The sequence below is a fragment of the Myotis daubentonii genome, chromosome 10 (genome assembly GCF_963259705.1).
Source record: "Myotis daubentonii chromosome 10, mMyoDau2.1, whole genome shotgun sequence".
NCBI lineage: Eukaryota > Metazoa > Chordata > Mammalia > Chiroptera > Vespertilionidae > Myotis > Myotis daubentonii.
This window is the reverse complement of record NC_081849.1, coordinates 72415688-72439718: the sequence shown is the minus strand read 5'-3', so window position 1 is coordinate 72439718 and position 24031 is coordinate 72415688. Positions and strand designations below refer to the sequence as shown.

The window sequence follows — 24031 nt, the reverse complement described above, 5'->3', positions numbered from 1 at the left end:
CTTTTCTAACTGCTAGTTTTCCAGTTTTGTAGCAAAGTCACCAGATTTTTAAATTATTCTATTCTGTCATCATTGTTGTCACTGACATTGATTATGCTCTTTTAGGCTCTCACTGTTGTAAGTGCTTTTTTTGTGTGTGATGCTGTCTAGTCCTCATCACAGCCTCAGGAGGTCAGGGCGGTTGTTATGTCCACTCTACAGAAGGCCTTTCACAGAGAGGATAAAACTTCCCCAGGCCCACAGTTACCCGTGCGGGCATCGAGGTCCGAATCCAGGTGGTGTGATTCGGCTCACCTGCAGGGTATGAAACGTCTGTATAGAAAGATTTGGGAGCATTTCAAATTGTAGCATGTCTTTATGGAAGGTGTGCATTCAGGTCTCTATTTGTAGTAGGTGGTTTGTTTTTATTTTTTCGCCTTAATAGAGATGACAATTAGATTGTTTAAAAGTACAGCCATTGGGTTTTATTTAACAGTTCATTTATAATTTGTAATATGTGCTGCAGTATATGTAAGGGGACTTTAAATGCAGTACTTTTCACACCTGCCTCTGTGGTGGCGATCCCATGGGCATGCTAGGGGTGGGGCCTTGCCGGCAGGCTGACTCAGCAGTCCCTGAGCCACGCTATCGACACTTAGTATTTATTTACCATTTTAATTATTTCACTTCTCCCAGTCATCAGTGCATTCATTATGGTCAAGCCAGTATTGTTGAATTTTAGCTCAGAAGATTAATTTTAAATTGGTAAACATTAATATTCTTGGAATTGTTTGGTGTGGTGGTGCACATGATTGATTCTGTACTAACTTGGAATTATCCTCAAAATGTTGGGTCCTCAACTCGGAAATACAGTGACACATTTCCAGGTGGTGAAGCCTCTTTCCCAGCTCATTACGCTGTGCATCTGAATGTAGGGCACAGAGGATTTGCCTTTTGTCCTGACTGTATTCAGAAGTACAACTGCTGGGTTTTCTCATCAGTTCTCACTAGTCACTGTTTGAAAGAGCAAGGAGCCGGGGCCTATTTCAGTCCAAGGTGGATAAGGACAGTGTCTACTGAGACTGGTTTGAGTATCCAGTTCTTTTCCCACACTTCTCCATTCTGCTTGTCGTCATGCTTGTCAGAAGCAGTTGTAGGATTTGCCTCATATCTGTCTTAGTGAGGAGGAGAAAGCCAGTGGGAGTGTTCGTTTCCTAGTAAGAGAGATTCTGGGCTAGAGAGAATCCCTTTGGTGTCACGTCCACACTTAGAAGAAGTCTGTATCAGGGAGGCACCCTAGGTCAGGGCCAGCCCGCTCCGATCTGCCAGCTCGTCTGGCTGTGGTGGTTTCCCTTGGAGCTGCATTAGCAGGGCCTTACCCACGGAGGGGGAGGCAGGCAAAGTCTTCACACCCTGTGTCCTTTGTTCAGGTGGGAAGGAAGAAAGTCCCCGAGTTGTGACCGGAGTCATAAAATAATTTGGAAAATTGCTCTCATTCTGTTTCTCTCTTTTAAAATCATTTATTTTTCAGTTACAGTTGGCATACATATTATATTAGTTTCAAGTGTACATCCTGGTGATTAGACACATGACTTTCTAAGGGACCATCCTGATACTGTACCCACCTGACACCACACAGTTATATTATTGACTATATTCTGTCTGCTGTACTTTACATCCCCATGACTGTTCTGTAACAACCAATTTATAATTCTTAATTCCTTCACCTTTTTCACTCATGCCCCCAAACCCCCCTCCTCCCAACCTGTTTGGCAACCACCAAAGTAGTCTGTGTATTTATGAGTCTGTTTCTGTTCTGTTTGTTTATTTTGTTTTTTTATATTTAATTGTCAAGAGATAGGTATTTATTAACATTTTGTTGTTTGTATTTTTATGTGTTTTTCTTCTTTTTCTAATCCTCACCCGAGGGCATGCTGGCTCAGGGGCCACCTGGCACAAGCTACAGAGCAATCTGAAGATTGCTGCTACTTGTGCTGGGCTTGGAGGTACCCAAGAGAGGCCAAGCTGCCAACAAGACAGGCTGCTGCTAGTGTTGGGCCTGACCAGGCCACTTAGCAAGAGGTATGGGGTACACCAGGCCAGATGTTTGTTTGTTTGAGAGATTTTTAGGGAAGTCTAAAGCATGAGGCAAGAGAGGTCATTTGTGTGGAAAAGCCACTGGAATGGGCTTGGGGTGGGCCCACAAGGTGTGTTGTGTGGGCGTCTCAGAAAAGGAGTTGGGCCTTTGCCAGCATTTCTGTCTTAGAGAAAGCTGCCCCTGACCCACCTTCAGCTCTTGCCGTGATGCTGCAGAATTCACTTCCCCCCTGTATGTCTCTAGCGCCTTACAAGCTGCTGCCCCAGCTCTGGAGCTCCGAGTGAGTGAGTCTGAGTAAGTCTGTGAGCAGGCCCTGTAAGAGGAACTGCCTGGGACTCCAGCTGCCGTGTCTTCCCTCGCAGCCTCAATGCCTGCTCGTTTTTATAGCCAGAAGTTATAGGGCCTTCTCCCCCTGGCCCTGGAATCCTGGGCTGGGAGGCCTGGTGTGAGGCTGGGACCCTCACTCCTCAGGGAGGACCTCCACAGCCGAGATACCCCTTCTGATGTTTATGTGAGTATGGGACCCGCCTGTTCCATATCTCTGCCCCTCCCTCCAGTCGCAGTGTAGCTTCTTTAATTTCATAGTTGTAGGATTTCCATTCAGCTAGATTTCAGGTGGTTCTGAATGATGGTTCTGTAGTTTAGTTATAATTTTGATGTGGTTGTGGCAGGAGGTGAGTACCGTGTTTACCTACACTGTCATCTTGACCGGCAGTCTTCATTCTGTTTCTCTTTGCAGTTTAGGATTTTGGGGACAGCAGCAGTGTGGGTGGTGCATGCACAGGGCCAGGGAGATGCCTTTGAGAGAAGTCTCCACATTACTGTACTCTCAATTTCTATTTCCAGCAAGCCATGGTGGATAGGAACAGATTTATGTTGCTAACGCCAGTAATAGATGAGCTCTGACATGTTTCATAGGTGTATAGAAAAAAAGTTAGAGGCAGTCTTGACCAAACCCCTTACTTTACAGCTGAACTTGAGAGAAGGGAATTGCTCTGAGCCATGGGTAGTTAGTTCCTGACTGAGAACTGGGGCTTCTCTTGCTCTCAGCCTTGGGCTCTGCCTTCACTTCTGTGCTGCTGCTGACCTGTGTGCCTGACTCCTGTGGAGAAAACTGGCCCCTGCTCCAGGAGGGTGTGTGGGCTCCCTGAGTGGCTGCAGCCCTGTCCCTGGCCCATGTGTGGTTAGGTGGAGCTCAGCTTTCAAAGCAGCCCAAGGATCTGTGCAGCCTCTGCTGCCTCCTGCTGCTGAGGCCAAGTATGTGTGTTTTTGTTTTTTTAAAAATATATTTCATTGATTTTTTTTTTTTTTAACAGAGAGGAAGGGAGAGGGATAGAGTTAGAAACATCGATGAGAGAGAAACATCAATCAGCTGCCTCCTGCATGCTCCCTACTAGGCATGTGCCCGCAACCAAGGTACATGCCCTTGACCAGAATTGAACCTGGGACCCTTGAGTCCGCAGGCCGACGCTCTATCCACTGAGCCAGACCTGTCAGGGCAGTATGTGTGTTTTTTTAGGCAGGAGAGAAATACTTAAGATTTGACAAATGAAGGCAACAGAGGGAAAATTAGTAAAGGCTCCTTTTAACTATTTTTCAGAATATGCAAGGGGAGACCTATCCTTGAGCATGAAGCTTGCTTCATAGATTTTTATTTTATTTTTTGCATCATCATAGTAATTCTGCACAAATGGTTGTAAGATTGCCATTATTGTTGGATTCTGGATTCTGGGATGCTTGATTGCTTTAAACCTCAGTGGCTGAGAACAGAAATGACTTTTTTATATATATACATATATTTTTATTGATTTCAGAGAGAAAGGGAGAGGGAGAGAGAGAGATAGAAACATCAATGATGAGAGAGAATCATTGATTGGCTGCCTCCTGCAAGCCCCCCACAGGGGATTGAGCCCACAATCTGGGCATGTGCCCCTGACCGGAATCGAACCTGGGACCTTTCATTTCGCAGGCAGATGCTCTGTCCACTGAGCAAACCGGCCAGGGCAGAAATGACATTTAAAAAAAAAATAAAACTATTGTTCTTAGCTTACAGCTAAAGGTTTTAAAAAATAGTAGTCTAGAATTAAAAGAAACTGCAGAATCAGATTATGTAACTTTATTACCACAGAGAATATCAAGTAGAGCCCATTCATGTTAGCTATGGGAGAATTGAGCCTAGAGAAGTTTAAGAAATGCCTTAGTCAAGTTATAGTTATTTAGTCAATAATACAAGTCTTCTGGCTTAGTTCAGTTATATCACTTATTTTTGAGCTTCCTGTAAGCTAGACCTTGTTTTTATGATTTCCACCGATTATTTCTAATTCTCACTGTGTTTCTAACAGATATATTCCCCCCTTTTACAGATATGAAAATGGAAGCTCAGATACCTTGCCCAGTGAGTGAGTGAGCAGTGTTTAGTAACAGTGTGACCCCCGAGGTTGTGTTTTAATGCTTCATCTCTTAACCATTTTCTTTCCTTTAATGACTTACATAATCTTAATTAACTTAATTTGTTCCGGTGGTGAAGTCTTTTGCTTATTTTCATAGTCAGATGTTACAAACTATGCTTCTTAATGAAAGTTAACCCAGGTGTGTGCAATAGCAACATTTAAAAAATCTGGACTCTTAACTTCTTTCTGAGAACACTTTGCTCATCTTGATAGCCTCATTGTCATGGGGAACTCATATGAACACATTTGGGTAGTGAATCTCATGAACTCATACCTGTGCAGCCTCCCACATGGTAAAACAACCTGAGAATGTGAAGGACCTGAGGTAGACAAATAAAAGCTACTTGAGGATGAGATGGTGGTGAAAGATCTTTTAGGAAAAGTGTTGACATTTACTGGTACTATTACTAGGAACTCGTCCACATTCTAAATTGTTTACTGTCCCCATGATTCAACTTGGTTTCTCCTTGGCCAACCCTTCTCTCCCCTGGCATGAAGCAGTAAGCTCTGTGATAACATGAGGACGATGTAAGCCCATGAAGCCAGGGGACTTTGTTTATTGCTATGTATCAAACACGTAGTCTACTGTGTGGCTAGAAAAGAGGGGGTAAGACTCGATGAGGGATTTTCATGCTACTTGAGAGACAGCCATTCTGTTTTCTTTTTTTGAAATCTCTGTATCTGTACCCTCACTTCCTGATGCTCTGTTGTCTGCTAAGATCATTTAGCCAGATACTCAAGGTAAACAGAAGTGTTAGGTTTTTACTGCTAACTTTCCAGAGTTGAGTGATATTATATATCCTCTGCTTGTCTTTTCCCCACTTGTCTATTGTGGACAAGACCCCTAAATGACTTAAAATGGTTTAATGATATTTATTAAATGTTAATATTCATTGAGCATATTGAATTTCTAATGTATAGGAACATGATCTGTATTTTAAAAATAATTGCTTATGGAAATAATTGATAAAATTCCTCTCCCATGGAAGTAAGTCCAGAAAAACTTTGACCTCCTTTCCTGCATTATTAAAAATATATGCACATCATTAGTCATCAGTGAGATATACACTTCCTATCCACTACAGTCACTGAAATGAAAAAGACAGAGAAAGCGCTGGCTATGAGGAAGACATCAGAACCCTCACACGTGGCCACTGAGAACGGAAAGTGGTGTAGCCACTGTATAAAACAGTCTGGCAGTTTATCAAAGGGCGGAACATAGAGTTACCCAATGATCTAAAACAGTTGCACTTCTAGGTATATACCCAAGAAAAATAAAAACATATATCCACACAGAAACTTGTATGTGAATGTTCATGGCAGTTTTATTTGTAGTAGTCCAAAAGTGGAAAAACCCCAAATGTCCATCGAGTGAATGGCTAGACAAAATATGGTCTATCCAGTGGAACATTGTTGAACAATGAAAAGGAGTGATGAAGTGCTGATACATGCTATGTTTGGATGAACCACTTACAAAAGACCACTATGTATGATTTCACTTATATAGGGGCCCGGTGCACAAAATTTGTGCACTGGGGGTGGGGGTGGGGGTCCTCTCAGCCCAGCCTGCCCCCTCTCACATACGGGGAGCCCTCAGGGGATGTCCTACTGACGGCTTAGGTCCGCTCCTTGCTCCCCTTGGGGAGTGGGCCTAAGCTGCAGTCCGGCATCCCTTTGTGGGAGGCAACTGGGCTGATCAGGGGAAGGCACCAGCCCCATCACCCCACTGCTGCAGCCACTGCCAGTCACCACAGCCACCAAGGCATTTTCATCAACACAGACTCCAGTCCCTTCACCATGAAAAAAATGACAACTTTCTTTAGGCATTTTCAAGATGTGTCTTTCATAGGATATGACATTTCTTTTTTTTTTTTTTTTTTTTTTTTATCCTCACCTGAGGATATGTTTCCATTGATTTTTAGAGAATGTGGAAGAGAAAGGGAAAGACAGAAACATCAAAGTGAGAGGAACACTTTGATTGGTTGCTTCCTGCATGAGCCCTGACTTGGGCCCTGGCCAGGGAGGAGCCTGTAACCTAGGTACATGCCCTTGGTCAGAATTGAACTCAGACCCTGCGGTTGGCAGGCTGAGGCATTATCCACTGAGCCAAACGGCTAGGTAAGGATATGACATTTCTTAGCACTCCAGCAGCAGATCTGTGTGTTTTTTCTCCAGGAGTGTGGTGGAAAAACGCTAGGTCACCTTCTTGGATTCTTATTACCCAAGTTACTTATTACCCAGTGGCATACAGGGAGCTTAGCCAATGAGCGGTCAGAAAAGGTGTTTCCTCTGTAGTTCACACTGATCCCTGGCTTGGCCCCTGCCCAGGCCTAAAGCTTTGGGGCCTGGGCAGGGGACCCTCAGCTCCCTCCCATCTCCGGCTCGGCCCCTGCTTCCTCCGATCGCCAGCTCCACCCCTGCCCAGGCCTAACACCTCAGCAAGAGGTGTTAGGCCTGGGCAGGGGACCCCCAACTCCCTCCGATTGCCGGCTCTGCCCCTGCTTCCCTCAATCGCGGGCTCCACCCCTCGGCTCTGATCGCAGGCTCAGGCCCTGCCCAGGAACCCCCAGCTCAGGCCCTTCCTAGGCTGCTCAGGGCCCACACGGGGCCTACCTCGGAGTGACCTGGGTGCCCGATGAGGTTCCTGGGACCCAGGCCGCTGGGCACCTGCATATGCAAATTAACCGCCATCTTTGTTGGGTTAATTTGCATACTCTCCTGATTGGCTGGTGAGCATAGCCAAGGGACGGTCAATTTACATGTTTGTCTATTATTAGGTAAGATTATTAGCTAAGATGTCCAGAATAAGATAGAAAGTAAGTTAGTGGTTGCTTAAGGCTGGAGGAGTTTGGAGCGGAAGGAGAATGACTGCCAATGAGTATAGTGTTTCTTTTTGGGTAATGAAAGTGTTCTAAATTAGATAGTGGCTATGGCTGCACATCTAAACGCGACAGACTTATACACTTATAAGGGTGAATTGTTTGGTATCAAAATTACATTTCAATAAAGTTATTATAAAAGTATATATAGCCCTGGCTGGTGTGGCTCAGTTGGTTGGGCATCATCCCAGGCACCGAAAGGCCGGTTTGATTCCTAATCAGGGCACATGCCTGGCTTGTGGGCTTGATCCCTGATGGGGGGCATGCAGGAGGCAGCCAATTGATGTCTCGCTTTCACATTGATGTTTCTCTCTTTCTCCCTCTCCATTCCTATCTTTCTAAAAATCAATAAGTCTTTTTAAAAAATGTACATATAGATGTATGTATAGATGCATTTGTTTCCATGAGCATAAATTATCTCCAGAATGATACACATTGGTTGCTTGTGGGAAAGAGCTGGTGTGGGAGGAGATTTTTACTAAATATCGATTTTTGTCTTTTGAATTTTGTGCCTTGTGACAATATTACTTATTTTACAAGTAAATGTTGACTAATAAAGGTATAAATAACTTATCTCCTCTCTTAATTTCATTGTGATCAGGTACTTCAGGGGTTAGATTATCTACACAGTAAATGCAAGATCATTCATACTGACATAAAGCCGGAAAACATCTTGATGTGTGTGGATGATGCGTACGTGCGCAGAATGGCAGCCGAGGCCACGGAGTGGCAGAAAGCGGGTGCTCCTCCTCCATCAGGGTCTGCAGGTGAGGGCCAGGCCAGCTCTGTCTCAGCCAGTTTGGGAACATTGAGAGCTTGCAGAGTTGCATGCTGAGGCAGCTGTGTACATATTAGGAACTTTGGTAAGAACCTGATGGATAGAAATAACTACTTTTTTCTTAAGAAGGAAGATGCTTCAAATTACACTTTCACATTTGAGTTCTTTGTTCTCGCTTAAAAGGTCATTTCAGTTCTTACCTTTGCACATTTCCTTCTGTCGCCCACTTCTCTGTAGAAGAATATACAGCAGCAGGGCCTGTGTAGCCGACGTGTAGTCAGTCATCAGAGTTTCCTAGCTTCAGGCTTGTTAGCATGCCTCCTGGTCTCCAGTTAGCATAGTTACCTCAGCCATAGTCTACCTAGTGGATTTGGAATCAGTTACAGACCCCGGGGCGGGGGGAAAGACCAAGTGACTTGAGTATTAGTATATCAAGTTTAATTTCTGGTTTTCCCTGACTACAAAGGTGGCAGTGAGGGGTTGACTGTTCTCTCCCCTCCCCTCACAGTGTGTGTGCCCCAGGCTGTCAGGCAGGCGAGTAGGCTCAGGGCTGCAGCCCTGTGACTGACGGGGGCTTGGGAGACGCAGCACCTCTAAATCTGATTTCTACCGTCTGTGTTTTCCTAGATCATGGACCCTTTTAGTCTGTCAAGCTTTTGAGACTGGCAAGGTCTGGTCATTTGATTTGTAGAATATTTGCTGCAATATTTGATTTACTTTAGTTGTACAAACTTGCTAAATAATTTTCAAACATCTCATCTAAATTGTTTCATTGTTTATAAAACAAGTTGGTTCAATGACTTCATTTGTGAATCTTCCATTTTCTTAAGTTATAAGTCAGTGCTTTTGGATGGCCTATTTCTGAAATGAATGGTTATTTCATTGCATTTTATTTCTAAATGGTTATTTAATTTTAGATAAACAAGAGAAATGGTTCCATATTGAACAGCTATTGCTATGATTTTTAAGAACCATTCATTTGAGTTGGGTAAACATTCTTTAGACTTAGATCTCTTTGATTCAGAAGCTCTAGTATTTAAATTGTTGAAGTTGGATAGCCATTAAAAGACAGTAATTATTTCATTTTACAATTTAATAAGGATATGTATCAATTTCCCTCTAAACTGTCGTGTTTTTGTTTGTTTGTTTGTTTTAGTGAGTACGGCTCCACAGCAAAAACCTGTAAGTACCAATCATAAAAGCATCTGCTCATTACTGAACTTGTCGCAGTGTAACAGTCGTTTGTTTCTTTCTGCAACAGTTTTTCATTTAAGGGTAGGTTGAGGGAATTGGTCATATATTGTTTTGGTTCCTTTCTCAATCACAGATGTCCTAATATATAGTAATGTAATACACAGGTATGTTTACAAATGCTGTGTATCCTTGAATATATAAGACTTAAACTGTTTTGGTCAGCTGAACTGAATTTTAGACTTAGAAATAGTTAGAGCGGTTCCAAGTTTGATCTTCATCTTGCGTGCTTTCTGGAGTGCTGTTGGCCAAGCTTGGTGAAATAGGTGATAGAAATAGAGTTTAGAGTGTGATTATTCTGAAAACACTTTACCTTATTTCTCATTGGCTTCCAAGTTACCTGTTTTTCTAATGCAGCTCTAAATTTTTTCCCCTGGCTAGCAGTTAAATATGGGAGAGGTTATCTTTTTTGTGGTCCTGAGAAAACACTAAGTCCAGTCAAATGAAACCCTGGAAAGAAACCCTGCCCCGCAGCCCCGACCCCAGCGGGGCCCAGGGGACGATTGAATGTCTCCATCTCGTCACCTACAGATTTTAGAGCTTTGAAAGGAAATGCCCAGGAATTCAGGGTGCTGCCACAGCCCTCAGTTTGGAATGGAAGTCCCAGTAGAAGAGGAGTGGTACTAATTGCGCCACCTGGCCTGCGAGGCCGGGAGCCGTGCCGTTCTCCCTAGTTCCCCACGACTCGAGCAGCTGGCTTTGCTCTGTGAAAACTGGAGGCTCTCATGGCTAGTAGCTTCCAAGTTAGATGCCTGTCATTGAAGGCGCTTTTCTCTTTTTTCCTTTCCTTCATGGGCTCATTTCCTACGTTCATGCAGTCTTGGCTGTTGGTAACAGCTCAGTGTGTGAGACCCAAACACAAGCAGTGCTGTTGACCACCCATGAAGGAAACACCTGCTTTGGCAGGCACCTTGGTAAGGTAGGAAGGAGAGGGGACTTTGTTACTTTGTGTACAAGCAGCAGCACATAAAACTGGCAAGTGGTGCTTCTTGTTTTCTCAGCATATTCAGTACTTCTCAGAGTTTCAATGGAAAAAACTTAATTGGATTTAAGCTACATCCCTCTGAGGGTAGGACCTATTATTTGATATTACATTGGTTCCTTTTTTCCTGGTTTGACTGTAACCCTAGCCACCAGGTAGGTCTCATGTCTGGGCATGTGATTTTAATTGAATACAATCTGAAAAAAAAACCAGACTTTGTTAGTATTTGCTATACTTCCAGGCTTTATACTATTGCATAGTGCTTTCAAAAGAAGCAAACTGACCTGTGGTATTTTCTTACCATGTTGTAGATAGGAAAAATTTCTAAAAACAAAAAGAAAAAACTGAAAAAGAAGCAGAAAAGGCAGGCTGAGTTACTGGAAAAGCGCCTGCAGGAAATAGAAGAATTGGAACGTGAAGCTGAAAGGAAAATAATAGAAGAAAACGTCACATCAGCTGTACCTTCTAATGAGCAAGATGATGAATACCGCCCAGAGGTGAAACTAAAGACAGCAGCGCTAGAGGAGGCTGCTGAGGGAGAGCCTGCGCTGGACAACGGTCAGTCTCTCGGAAGACGGGGCTGCAGAGAGGGCCCCGGGCCTCCCTAACAGGGACCCTGCCCCTGGGCACCACAGAGGGTGGCCGTGCTGCTTCAGAGTGAGGAGGGTTCTCTTTAACTCCTTACTCAGAAATATGGGGAACTGTCTGGTAATTCATTTGTGAAATGGATGCCAGAAATATGTTAATATTTTCACAATTTTTTTAAAACATGGGAAATATCTGAGAAACTCCATGTTTCTGTCATGCTGATGATTGTCTTTTATTTTGTAATTAACCTTTTACCTAATAGTACTATACCCACAAGCCTTCCCTGAGGGTTACAGAGGAGACAGTAGAAATGGAAATGCAACTATTAGATCATTTTCCCCCAGGAGCTAACTCTTTCTAATAAGAGAAGGCCAGTTACTTAATAAATGCAAATTAAGATTTCAGAAACCTGAGAGCCAAGCGGTGTTTGCTGTGTAGTGCATAAGTTAAGCACATTTAGAGTTCTCTCTTGTTGGAGGAGATAAGTGCTCAGTGCCATTGTGGTAAGGAGGTAACAAGTTCTGATTCTCCATTCATCAACCTTTGAAGGTGAAGCTGAGGACCAGGAAGAGAAAGAAGATGCCGAGAAGGAAAACATTGAGAAGGATGAAGACGACGGTGAACAGGAGCTCGAGAACATAGACCCCACGTGGATAGAATCACCCAGAACCAATGGCCACATTGAGAACGGCCCGTTCCTGTTGGAGCAGCAGCTGGATGACGAAGACGACGATGAAGAAGATTGCCCAAACCCCGATGAGCCAAACGCAGAAAGTGATTACACGTACAGCAGCTCCTATGAACAATTCAATGGTGAATTGCCAAATGGACGACATAAAATTCCCGAGTCACAGTTTCCAGAGTTTTCCACATCATTGTCCTCTGGGCCCTTAGAACCTGTGGCTTGTGGCTCTGCACTTTCCGACGGATCCCCGCTTACTGAGCAGGCGGAGAGCAGCCCGTCCCACGACAGGAGCAGGACGGTTTCGGCCTCCAGCACCGGGGATTTGCCAAAAAGTAAGTGTCCCTCCCCATCAGGTGCCTGCCTCAGTGGTCTGAGTCACACTTGACAAAGGAGGGAATTGGCTGGAGGTGGGAAAGCCATGTCTGTCTGCCGCACCACTTCCATTTTATCTGTGCTCGTGAATAATTAACGTAACATAAAGTATAGTCTGTGCCACTTTCTCTTGCTCGCTACGTCTCAGATCCATTTCTGAGCTTGTCTCATTCTCTCTATATTTAGTGACATCGTCTAAGAACCTTCCACGTTTAAGAACTTATACCTGAAGCTTTCTAGAATGTGTAGTTTAATTTATACTTCCATCTGTAATATTTAGTTTTTGGGTTGTTTTGTTTCTATTCAGAGGTAGGTGCCTGTTCTTTGTCTGATTGAGAAGGGGTGTCTTTATTTTGATACTTATTCCTGATTATAGGATTTGGTTGCTGCCATTTTAAAGGCAGTGGCAAGGATTTCAATGTGAATGCCACGTGACACATCTGTGCCGTGACCTGCCAAGGGACTTCAGTAAGAAACCCTGGGCACCATGCTGGTTCCCATTCTGGCCGCACAGACCCCCTCTGCTCCCGCTGCTGACAGGTGTTTAACAGGCAGTCCGTGGGCGAGCCAGCCGCAGATAGCTCAGCCAGGTCTGCAGCCCTTCCATTTCAGCAGGTGGGAAAGGCCTGCAGAGCCGCCTTGCTACACACAGTCTGATCCTGTTTACCTTTACTCTGAGCAGAACCTTTTAAAGGTACTTACAAGGTGCTTCACCTGGGATGTTGGTTCGTCCAAGGACGCACTCACCTCTGCGTGTCGTACTCACTCTCAGGCTGCCAACACTGCTGACTGCTGGGCACTAAGTGCCGCATAGCCTCTTCCCCTTTATTTTCAAGACACGATAACGAACGTCTGTGCGCACCAGGCGTGTTCGCTCGTGCTCTGTCCCTTCACTGTGCTTCCCGCTGGCCTGGAAGATTTCCTCCTGTTTATCCATTGTCCGTGCTTTTGGCAAACTTTCGTTGTTTGGTCAGGTAGCAGCTCAAACACGAGTCCTGTGTTCCCCCGCCGGCCTGATCCTTTTCCCCTCTTCCCTACTGGTCAACTTTCCTTAAGTGCATGGTTATTGTTCATCTCCATTGTTTTTCTCTTCACGAGGATGTAAAATCTCTTTGAAAGGGCGATGTATTTTCTCTTTATATCCTCAGCATCTAACTTGATTCTAAGATAAACATTTGTTGAGTAATGAACAAACAAATCAGTGATACTTGGTTACATTCTTCTACTCTTTCCTTTCTCCCACTTTTTTCTGCTCACAATCAAAATTTTGCTCTGTCCAGCAACACACGTTCCATCCATTCCCAGCACCCTGTCTGTTGCATGCATGCTGGGAGAGGCAGGGAGAGTTGTTAGGTCTGGTTTTTCCCATTGATCTTTTAGAGAGAGTGGAAGAGAGGGAAAGACAGAGAGAAACATCGATGTGAGAGAAACACATCAATTGGTTGCCTCCTGCACAGGCCCTAACCCGGCCCAGGCTGGGGAGGAGCAAGCAACCAAGGTGCGTGCTCTTGACCGGAATTGAACCTGGGACCCTTTGGTCTGCAGGCCAACACTCTATCCACCAGCCAAACCAGCAAAGGCGAAGTTCTTTTTTTCTTTTTTCATTGAGCCTAGTCTCTTCTTGCCAAACAGACCTTTTGAATTTGGTCACATTCTAGGGACATAGCAGGGACAGGATCTCCTCATCCAGGCATGTGATGGGAGGTCCTCATTTTGGTTTTCAGCTTGGCTGTTTCATAACCATGGCCAGCACCCCACCGCTCCCCCTATGGGAGGTGTTTCCTGCAAGAAAGGGGTGTGATCTAGAGGCTGGTGGGTGCCACTTGGTACTTAATGAATACGAGGCAAGAGAAACAAGCTTTTATGACGAAGACGATGATGAAGAAGATTGCCCAAACCCCAAGGAGTATAACCTTGATGAGCCAAACGCAGAAAGTGATTACACGTACAGCAGCTCGTGTGAACAATTCAGTGGTGAATTGCCAAATGGACGACATAGAATTTGTTTAGATCCTTTTCATTACGGCAGAGCGTGGTTGAAGAGGCCAGGCCAGAGTGAGAGTCTGAAGGAAGGCACACACACCAGGCTGGAGAATGTGGCTTTCCCTGCAGTAACGTGGGAGCCTCGAAGGTGGAGGGAGGAGGGGGATTCCTCTTGGGTTGTTCGCTGTTGGATCCATAGACCAGACCCTGGCTCATCACGGCCGAGGGGCGGAGACTTGAGGCAGCGTGGTGGTGTCGGCTTTCCCTTGCAAGTATGTTGGTCTATTTTGGATCCTTCCCCTCTCACCTAATAGTGACCATGTCACTGTCAGTCCCGCCTAGGCTGGTGTAACTAACACAGGTCCTCTGCCATCTCACTTTGCTCTCACTCCCGAGCCATTCTCTGGAGAGCAGTCCAAAGAGAGAGCTTGTTGAAAGCTTATCGCGTCCACTGAGCATGGCCCCGGAGGCACAGTGCTAACGCTTACAGCTCGATGCAGTCCGCTCCCTGCCTGTCATTTCCCTAACATCCCCGGGGTCTACTTGCTGGGCTCATTCTGTACCTCCCACACTAGCTTTGTTCTGAAGTTTCTCAGAAGTACCAGCGGGTGTGCTGGTGCCTCTTTGCACTCTACCTCCCTTTCCTAGAGCTCCCTTTCCAGACTCCCTCTCCTCAGGCCTCTCCTCGGGCCTCCCCTGAACACCCTCCATGATCCAGCTCCTCTCTCTGCTTTGCTTTTCTTCACAGCATAAAGAGCCGCCTGACATGGTGTGTGACCCTTTTTATTTGCTTTATTGCCCATACTCCCAGCTGTACATGAGTTACCGAATTTGGGGTGTGGTGGGTGAACCTCATTTGTCTTGTTTATGCTGTTTCTTGTGCCAAGACAGCACCTGGAACAGATAATGGGTCGGGTTTGGGCACTAAATCTCCTAGTTTTGCTCCTTGCATTTGGTACTGAATCTGCATATCGAGAGGGCATTCATGCCTCCTGTTACAGATACTTTAAACTAAAGTATCAATGTGGTTTTTCCCAGTGGTTAGAGTATCGACCCATGGATGGAAGGGTCTCGGGTTCAATTCCCGGATTCCCAGTCAAGGGCATGTACCTTGGTTGCAGGTTCCCCAGCCCCAGGTCAGGGCATGTGCAGAAGGCAACCAATCGATGTGTCTCTCTCACATCGATGTTTCTCTCTCTCTCTCCCTCTCCCTCCCTCCCTCCCTCCCTCCCTCCCTCCCTCCCTCCCTCCCTCCCTCCCAATCTCTCTAGAAATCAATGGAGGAGATGTCCTTTGGTGAGGATTTAAAATGAATGAATGAATGAAGTATCAATCTGGGCCTAGAATAGAGCCTTGCAGTGCAGTGATGGCGGCTGTTTTGTCACCTGTAGGCCCCCCTGGCTGTCGTCTTACTAGTTTCTAGGATGGTTTCAAGTGGAGGGAACACAGTGTCACCCTGAGACCAGTTTATCAGGAATGGCTTCAGGACTGCAGCCCTTCCTGGAGTGAATGAACTCTCCACTCGCCACTCTCTCCTTGGTAGCAGTAAAATGGGTGTGACTGTGCAGCAAGCATGATTGTACCTGTGTTTGAATGACTTTTTGTTTAGCATAATTCTCTCCAGGTCCATCCATGCTGTTGCAAATGGTAAGAGTTCTTTCTTTTTTATAGCAGCGTAGTATTCCATTGTGCAGATGTTTAAATGACTTTTTGAATATTACAGTCAGGTACTCAGAAGAAAGTTCTCTTTTACCTTCTCTGTGCTTTTATACAATTACATGTTTAAGGTCAATTCCATAGTGCCGTTTGTGAGGTGGTCATTGCCTCACACCTGAGCCAGGTGAGGTGGTCCCTGGAGCAGGCCCTTCCCCCGCCACTGGCAAGGGGAGCCCCGGGCTCTACAGGCCAGACACTGCCCACCTCCGGTGCACAGTCTGTGTGTGCATGTGTGTGCGGGTGCGGGAGGGGTGGTCCCTTCCTCTCCCTTCGTTTCACTGAGTCTCAAACAGCTTCAGTCATTTGCCAGAGTCTTAGAACTTGTAGGTGTTGGAACTTTAGGTTTTACTCCAGTTTTGCAGACCTCAGATTTCGGTTTCCTGCCTGCTGCCTCTCCTGACTGAATGCCACATGGACTTGTCCAGCCTTCGCAGGGTAGCATTTTTGTTTCTCCTGGAACTCTCTTCTCAACCCATTCTCTGTTCGGGTGTACATTGTGCCTTTTTATGGGCTGCTTTCCTTCTTATTTCCGAGTTTCCTGTGTTTCTTCTTAGCTCAGATCTGGCCTCTGATGGGGCCCGTGGTGATCAGTCTTTTTATAAAGAGGAGCGTGGGCATTGCCAGTCAGCAGGAAGGGAGCATGTGAGTCTGCCCACCCCAGTGACCCACAGCCTGAGGAATGGGTCTTGAGGGTCAAACCAGAGCGCTCTCCACCTCCGCCGGCCCTTCCCGAGGGGCTGTGTCAGTGTTCTGGGTGCCAGGCACCTCGCCTCCCCACGGCCCTGTGAACGGTGCGCACGGCCAGCCTCGCTGCCCTGGGTGCTGAGGCGCCAGAGCCTCCTTCGGTGCCATGGCTTCCTGGCACAGATGCGCCCGCAGGAGGTTTGGTTCATTTCGCAGTGCCCAGCTTTGCCTGAGCAAAGGGTGTTTAATGTTGTGTTTAGTCTGTAAAAACCATTTCAGAATTCTACAGTGAAAGCCATGGCTGTACCTCATTCTTTCCAGAATTCCGAGCTCGTAGGTCAGTTGAGGTTTGCTGCAGATGCTGACTGAGCTCCAGGATTTGCTGTCTGGGCCTCACCAGGGTACTTCCATGGCCACTGGCCCGTGGTTACTGTGCGTGATGCAGGCATGGTCTGGACTTGTCTGAGGTGCTCTTCTGTCCCGGAGCCCTGAGGAGGCTGGCCCTGTGCCGACCAGGAGGTTCTCTCAGGGTCACCCTGGGGCTGAGAGAGGCCGATTATTTGGCAAGACCATCGTGAAGGACCTCAGAGGTTGAGAAGTTTGCCTTACAAACCAGGTCTTCTCAGGAAATCTATCTTCTGGAATATTCCTTGTCCAAGGCTAACCAGGCTGATGAGTCCTGGCCTTTAATCTGTTTAACCATCATCTAACATCCCAAGCAGAGGGGGGCGGGGGTGCAGGTACAGTGATGCTCAGAGTGGCACTCTGCTGCCGTGCTCTGTAGTAATGCACAGACGGGCTCGGTGGGGCCCCCCAGGGAATGTGCCCTCACACAGTGAGCAGCCAGAGACACGCAGCAGGGAGCCGCGCGGGGCTGGTCACTCGCACAGGGCTGACCCGAGGGGCGAAGGAATTCGAGGCAAAGGAGAAAGGGCGGGGTGGTGCCCGAGGGGTCTTGGGCAGCCTAGTTTGTTCCTTTTTGCAAAATGTTTTCCAGAGATAGAGACCACAAATGTTAAATTCTGTTGAGTTCAGCTTACAGGGTTCCAGGCCTAAATGACCATCCTATCCCTTTTCTGGAAAAGGAGACTCTGTGCCCGGCAGACGTGTGTGCACACCTGCCAGCCACTTCCCCCATGCACTAACTGTCGTGCTGTTTGCTCATGCCAGCCAAAACCCGGGCAGCGGACTTACTGGTGAATCCCCTGGATCCACGGAACGCCGATAAAATTAGAGTTAAAATTGCTGACCTGGGAAATGCTTGTTGGGTGGTAAGTAGAATTTTCTTTCTAAAACATTTGGTTGTGGCCATGTAGAAGACACGGTGTTTTCTTTTTTTAATGTGTCCTCCCTGGTAATGCAGTCTGTTCCCTTTCAGCATAAACACTTCACAGAAGACATCCAGACACGTCAGTACAGATCCATAGAGGTTTTAATAGGAGCAGGTTACAGCACCCCTGCTGACATCTGGAGCACGGCCTGTATGGTAAGAGCGGCGTATGGTGTGGCCACTTTCCTCCCTGTAGAGGCTCATCACCTGGGTGCCCGTGACGGGCAGGGTCTCGCTGGTGCTGCCGTCCGCACCGTCCTGACCATGGAGGTTGTCCACTGTGGGCAGGGGAGGGGCAGGTTGCAGCCTTAAGTGTCCTAAGAATTGGAAGAACTCTTCTCGGGCATGTCCTGGGCGTGGGCTGGGTTGAGTCTGGTCTTGTGAGAGAGGTGTCCCCTCAAGACCCTGGGCAGCCAGCCCTGAGAACCAGACCTCCGCTGTGGTGGCAGCGACTTCAGCTAATTCCTCTGGTTGCCAGGAGCCTGCAGGCTGTCTGCAGCCTCATGCTTCCCTCGCACTGTGGCCCAGGGGATGCTTTTCGGAGTGTGGAGGCCCCTGGCCGACCCTGTCTCTTTACTGGAGAGGAAGGTCAGCCATCTACCAGTGTTTTGTCTCTCTTTTTCTATAAAGTCAAATCTAGAGACTGTCCTGGCTTCTTGTTCAGGGCTGTCCATTCGCTTCGGAGACAGCAGTAGCTGCGCACGCTCCTGAGACCGGGTCTTCCGTGGGGGACACGGCGAGGTCTTCTTGGGCCTCAGGAGCCTCCTCTTCCACCCGGTGTCCAGTCCCTTCCCGCTGCCGGTCTTGTGCATCAGGAGTCTAGTGGTGTCTAAGCTCTCCCCAGGCTCCACCAGGGCATCTCTTTCTCGCTCCCTACATGTGAACTGATGAACGTGAACCGTCCGTCATCCATAAGCCGGTTTCGGTTTCTCTTTCTTGGCCCTCTCTCCTGGCCAGGTCAGCACCTTCCTCCTCGTGGCTGTACTGGGGAGTCCTGTGTTGGAAATGGAGTGTGTGTGTGTTGATTAGAGTGGTGGTTCATGCTTTCCTTATTTCATATCCCCCCCTCACCCCCCCAATCCTCCTCTGACCTTGAAATGCAAGGGCATGTGTGCAAAGCTAGGCACTTGTCTCATTGAAAAAATGCTGAATAATTAGATTTACTGTTATTCAAAGGTGAATGTAACAGTTGAGTTTATTGGATTATTTGTTACCGCTGCAGCAAAAGCATTGTTAATAGCACTAAAACAATATGAAAAAAGTAGATGTTTCAGGTTAGCATGATCTGAGGCAACAGATATGGCAAACAGAACTGAAAGTGTGCCTTTCTATTCCCGCGTGGCTCTGATGGATATTTCCAGATAATTCTGAAAATTGAGTTTCTCAGTAAGTATCAAAAACTAAGGCATTGCTGTGACTGGGTATGGAAAAGAATGGTTAAAAGACTTGGTGGAAATGTGGTGGTTCCTTTGAAGCTTGAGATGCTCTGTGTGGCTCCCGAGGGCAGGCGGGGGCGGGCGGGGGCGGGGGGGGGGGGGCTGGGGCAGGAGAGGGGAGGCTTTGAACAGTGGGAGCTGCGGGGGAGGATGCTTCAGGACGGGCTGAGGTCAGGCCTTGCTTGTCCCAGCAGCACAGAAGGGGCCACGTCAGAGCCGCCCTGAAGAGACTCTGAGAACTTTTTTAACTCTGATATCCTGTGCTTCTAATTTTGGATGTTAAATGTTGGTGATATAACCAGAAAAATAGGACAAGATCACAGATATGGCAGAATAATGGCAGAGCAGGCAGTACAGGCCATACCAGGGTGTCTGTCTTCCCTCCATTAGAGAAGAATTGGTCTGTCCACACAGTCTCCTGCCCGCTGACTCCTGCTGCAGCTGCTGCTGTAAATGGTGGCCTCAACTTCAGCCACCCCTGGGGAAGAGCATGCACTCGTCTCCTTCCAGCAGCTCTCCCCCCGACCCTCTCGCCCCTCCTTTCCAATAAATTAAACATACACTCCCTCAGCACTTCTAGGGCCACTTATGAGGGTTTGAAAAATTTTGCCAACTGTGATTTTTCTAGGAGGTGCAGTCTTCATTCCCCACCCCCACCCCTTGTCCCCGAAGGTCGTGACTGAGAGCTCCCTTTTGTTCTAAGTAGAGAACCTGGTAAAGATGAGGCATTGTTTCCGCATGCCCATCCTTTTATCAAAGTTTAAAAATATAACAGTGTATTACATTCATAATTCCAAGCTGCGTTAAGCTCCAGCATTCTTGGAGGAGAAGCCCAGAGTCCTCTGGGTGTTGGGTGGCACCAAGCTCTGCGGAGACTGCAGTGGGGGTGGCACTCCTGCGGGGTGGCCGCACCATCCTGCTCATGAGCCCTCAGGAAAGGACAGCACAGTGAGCGCAGCAGCTGGAGGTGATCAGGTGTAAGTGCACGGACCTGTCACACTGTGCGGGTCGAGGCGTGGCTCCTCTGTACCGGTCAGAGCCCCCGAATAGGTAGCTTTGTGTGGACGCCATGGTGAGTTTGAGTCTGTGCTCTAGAAACAAGAAAAGCCATCGGACAGATTTCACTAAACTTCTTTAGCACTGGTCACATGGCAGAACTAACAGGTGTCCTTACCTATTCAGAATGGGGCACTTTGGCATGAGAGGCGTTTCAGGAAAGAGATCTCCCCAGAATCTGAGAACAGAGGTTGGTCCAAGGGAGGCCCTCTGAGGCATCAGGCCACGTACAGAGGAAGAATCCAAAGTTCCCAGTGACTGAAAATAAATAAGAATTATGAAGGTTGTGTTGGGAGTCACTTAATGAGTCGAAGGCAGAAGCCTCATGGTTTCATAGCTACCGGCAGGTAAGGAAGTCGCAAAGTCCAGATGTCGATGTTTTCTTGGTCGTGTGTGTTTGCCCTGTTGTGCATGTCTTGTTTGTTAAGAAAATCTCGTCACTCTCCAGAGAACCAGGACCAGATAACATGAGGAGCCCCTCTTCCTTTCCTCTTGTGAACCATTTCATCTATAGGCTTCTTTGACTTACGGATTTCCTTGGAAACATGTGGGTACTGTCAAATAGCCATCTTCCCACGAACACTCAGCGGATTGCCCCAGTGTTAGGCTGCACGCAGTGCACACAGCTACGTTGAAATATTTTTGGAAATTAGTTAGAAAAGTGAGGACCTAAGGGAGGGCCAGGGGCAGCTGGCACTCTCCTTGGAGCTCCCATCTGCAGGGGGTCCTTCCTGTGAGGCCTCACCACTCCCTCCGGGCTTGTAGGTATTGAGTTGATTGTGTCAGTCTCCCCCAGTAAGGCCATTCAGTGTGAAATCCAGTTGTTCCTCTTGGCACTTGAGGCCAAATGTGAGGTTTGTGTCCTGACCTGGGATTGGTTGTTTACTGGCTGGAGAGGAGGGGCCCCGTCCTCGGGCACTGCAGCGCTGGGGCAACACTGTACTCCAGGTCCTGCTCAGACCCAGAGCTAGTTTGGGCAGGGACCCCAAGTTCATGAACTAGTGGTTCCGGGCTGAGTAGGCCAAACTGTGGTTTTGAGCGCCGGGAGAAATGCCCCCAGCCGCAGGCCAACAAGTCTTCCCCAGGTTGCCTTCCCCTTGGTAGGGTCATTGACCGGAGAAGATGGGTCAGTGCAGTTGGCAGCTCTTTGAAGGGGGAGTGGGGAGGGCAGTGCCTTGAGACAAGTGGGAGTTGTGCCACAGTCAGATCCACAGCACCTTTCAGAACAGCACAAGCTAATACAGAATAGAAGTAAGTATGGTAAAAACCAAAAATGGGATTTAGCTTATCCTGTTTTGTTTTTAAAACATGTGTATTTGATCAGCAGAGCAATAGTAGTTGCTGCCTTTATATATTATTATCACACTAGAGGCCTTGTGCACGAAATTTGTGCACTGTGCGGGGGGGGGGGTGGTCCCTCAGCCTAGCCTGCACCCTCTCCAATCTGGGACCCATCGGGGGATGTCTGACTGCTGGTTTAGGCCCGATCCCTAGCGATCGGGCCTAAACCGGCAGTCGGACATCCCTCTCACAATCCGGGACTGCTGGCTCCCAACCTCTTGCCTGCCTGCCTGATTGCCCCCTAACCACTCCCCTGCCAGCCCGATCACCCCCAACTGCCCTCTCCTGCTGATCATCTTGTGGCTGTGGGCGCTGCCATCTTTGAGGGCAGGGCAGTCAATTAGCATATTCCCTCCTTATTGGCTGTGGGTGCTGCCATCTCGGCGGGCGGGGTAGTCAGTTAGCATAGTCTCTTCTTACTAGCTGTGGGCGCCGCCATCTTTGAGTGCGGGGCAGTCAATTAGCATATTCCCTTCTTATTGGCTGTGGGTGCCGCCATCTTTGCGACGGTGTGAGGGTCAATTAGCATATTCCCTCTTTATTAGATAAGATTATTAAACTCATAGTCCTGAGATGGTGTGTGTGTGCACGAACCTGGTGGAAATGGGAACAGGTGGCCTCCTCTACACAGGTGTGCTAGGGGCAGACAGTGGCCACCGAGGCAGCCAGCTCTCCTTGCCCTCCTCGGAGGGCTGCACAGGGATCAGGTTCCTCCCAGCCCCAGGCACAGGGCAAGAGGGGCTTCTTAGGTTCTAGGTCAGTGACGGCGAACCTTTGGAGCTCGGCCTGTCAGCATTTTGAAAAACCCTAACTTAACTCTGTTGCCGTGTCACATATAGAAATTTTTTGGTATTTGCAACCATAGTAAAACAAAGATTTATATTGTTGACATTTATTTTATATATTTAAATGCCATTAAACAAAGAAAAATCGACCAAAAAAATGAGTTCGCGTCTCACCTCTGACACGCGTGTCATAGGTTAGCCATCACTGCTCTAGGTGTTCCTTTGGTTGAGTCAGAAATGAATGACATGATGAGATGTTGAAAATAGCCCCCTTAGTTACTAAGACATGAAGGTCTTTGCTTCAGGAGAGTGGCAGCAGCCAGGGGCCAGGTTAGCCTGCTGGTTGAGTGCAGGCTCTGGAAGCAGAGAGACCTCGCCTGGATCGAGTCCTCCTCCTACCACTCGAGGCTGAGCAGTGTTCTGGCCAGCCCTCTGCACAGCTTGTGGTGCCAGGGCATGTCTGTTTACTTCCAGTAAAATAAGGACAGTGCACAGCCTTTTCGTCTTCCAGCAAAGGAGGTGCAAGATTACTTCTGGGGCTTCTTTGAACTTTTTGAAAGGGAGAAAAAATTTGGAGTTGAGGCCTTTTAAGGAGGCTTTTTGGTTTGATTGAGATCCTTAAAAAAATGTAGGTCTCTGTACAAGGAGGAGAACTTGGGGCCAGTCTCTGGAGTGCTTAGCCTGTCATCTGTTGTGTTCTAGGCCTTTGAGCTGGCGACCGGAGATTATTTGTTTGAACCGCATTCTGGAGAGGACTATTCCAGAGACGAAGGTGAGTATTGCTGCCTGCTGGTACCGTAGTGTGGGGCTCCTGCCCGCGGGTCCTGAAATTCTGGAGAGTATTATATCTTGTTCTGAAATAGAGCCATGTGTTGGTGTTTGAACACCAAGTTCAGATGATTTTCTTTTTGAGCTTGAAGCCCCTTCAGTGACAGGGAATGGGCAGAGCCTCCTGGAGCGCCTTCCCTCCTGCTGCCCACAGGCCCCCCCCCCCCCGCCCCCCCACCACCCCGCCCACCACCACCCCGCCCCAGCCGGCCGGCCGGGAGAGGACAGGCTGCACAGAGCCGGGGCCTCTGTGTTCCTTTTGTCCACTGATCCGCTACTTGTTTTCCTCTCCTGTTGGGGAGCTGAGCTGAAACCCAGGGAATTCGAGCTTGAACCCCATCTGTGAACCTGGCCCTCTCTATGCTGAGTTGCTTGTGATGCTGGGTGGTCTGGGATGTGCTGGTATTCATGACCGTTAATGCTCCAGATGGTGCTGAGGCCTGCCAGTCCCAGAGCCTCTGCATGGCTGTGCTGCAAACATTGTTGATTTGAATCTGTTTCTGAGTTTTTACTAATTTGTTTTCTCCCTCTTTTACCCCCTCCTTCCCTCTGTCCCGCCCGTTCCCATCCCTTTTCTCTCCTTTGTAGACCACATAGCCCACATCATAGAGCTGCTAGGCAGTATCCCAAGGCATTTTGCTCTGTCTGGAAAATACTCTCGGGAGTTCTTCAATCGCAGAGGTAGTACCTCTTCTGTTTGGAAAGCGCCACGATGCAGACAGAAACGGAATAGCAGCTACTGGTTTCAGCATTCATGGTGACAGAGGCGTTTCTCCTAAATTTATAAAGCAGCCGGCAGAACCCGGTGCT

At 47.7% G+C, this 24031-nt stretch overlaps 1 protein-coding gene across 7 annotated transcripts in view; it reads left to right on the top strand.

Annotated features, from left to right (window-relative positions):
- SRPK2 (SRSF protein kinase 2) overlaps positions 1-24031 on the top strand; it is a 233381-nt gene that overhangs the window by 199658 nt on the left and 9692 nt on the right. For 6 of the 7 annotated variants that reach the window (XM_059712781.1, XM_059712787.1, XM_059712784.1 and 3 more), the window contains 8 exons: positions 8008-8173; positions 9341-9366; positions 10729-10975; positions 11555-12022; positions 17616-17716; positions 17824-17931; positions 23096-23165; positions 23810-23902. In XM_059712781.1, the coding sequence (XP_059568764.1) occupies positions 8008-8173; positions 9341-9366; positions 10729-10975; positions 11555-12022; positions 17616-17716; positions 17824-17931; positions 23096-23165; positions 23810-23902 (1279 nt within the window). The remainder of the gene's footprint in view (positions 1-8007; positions 8174-9340; positions 9367-10728; positions 10976-11554; positions 12023-17615; positions 17717-17823; positions 17932-23095; positions 23166-23809; positions 23903-24031) is intronic. The other variant, XM_059712785.1, reaches the window with a different exon arrangement.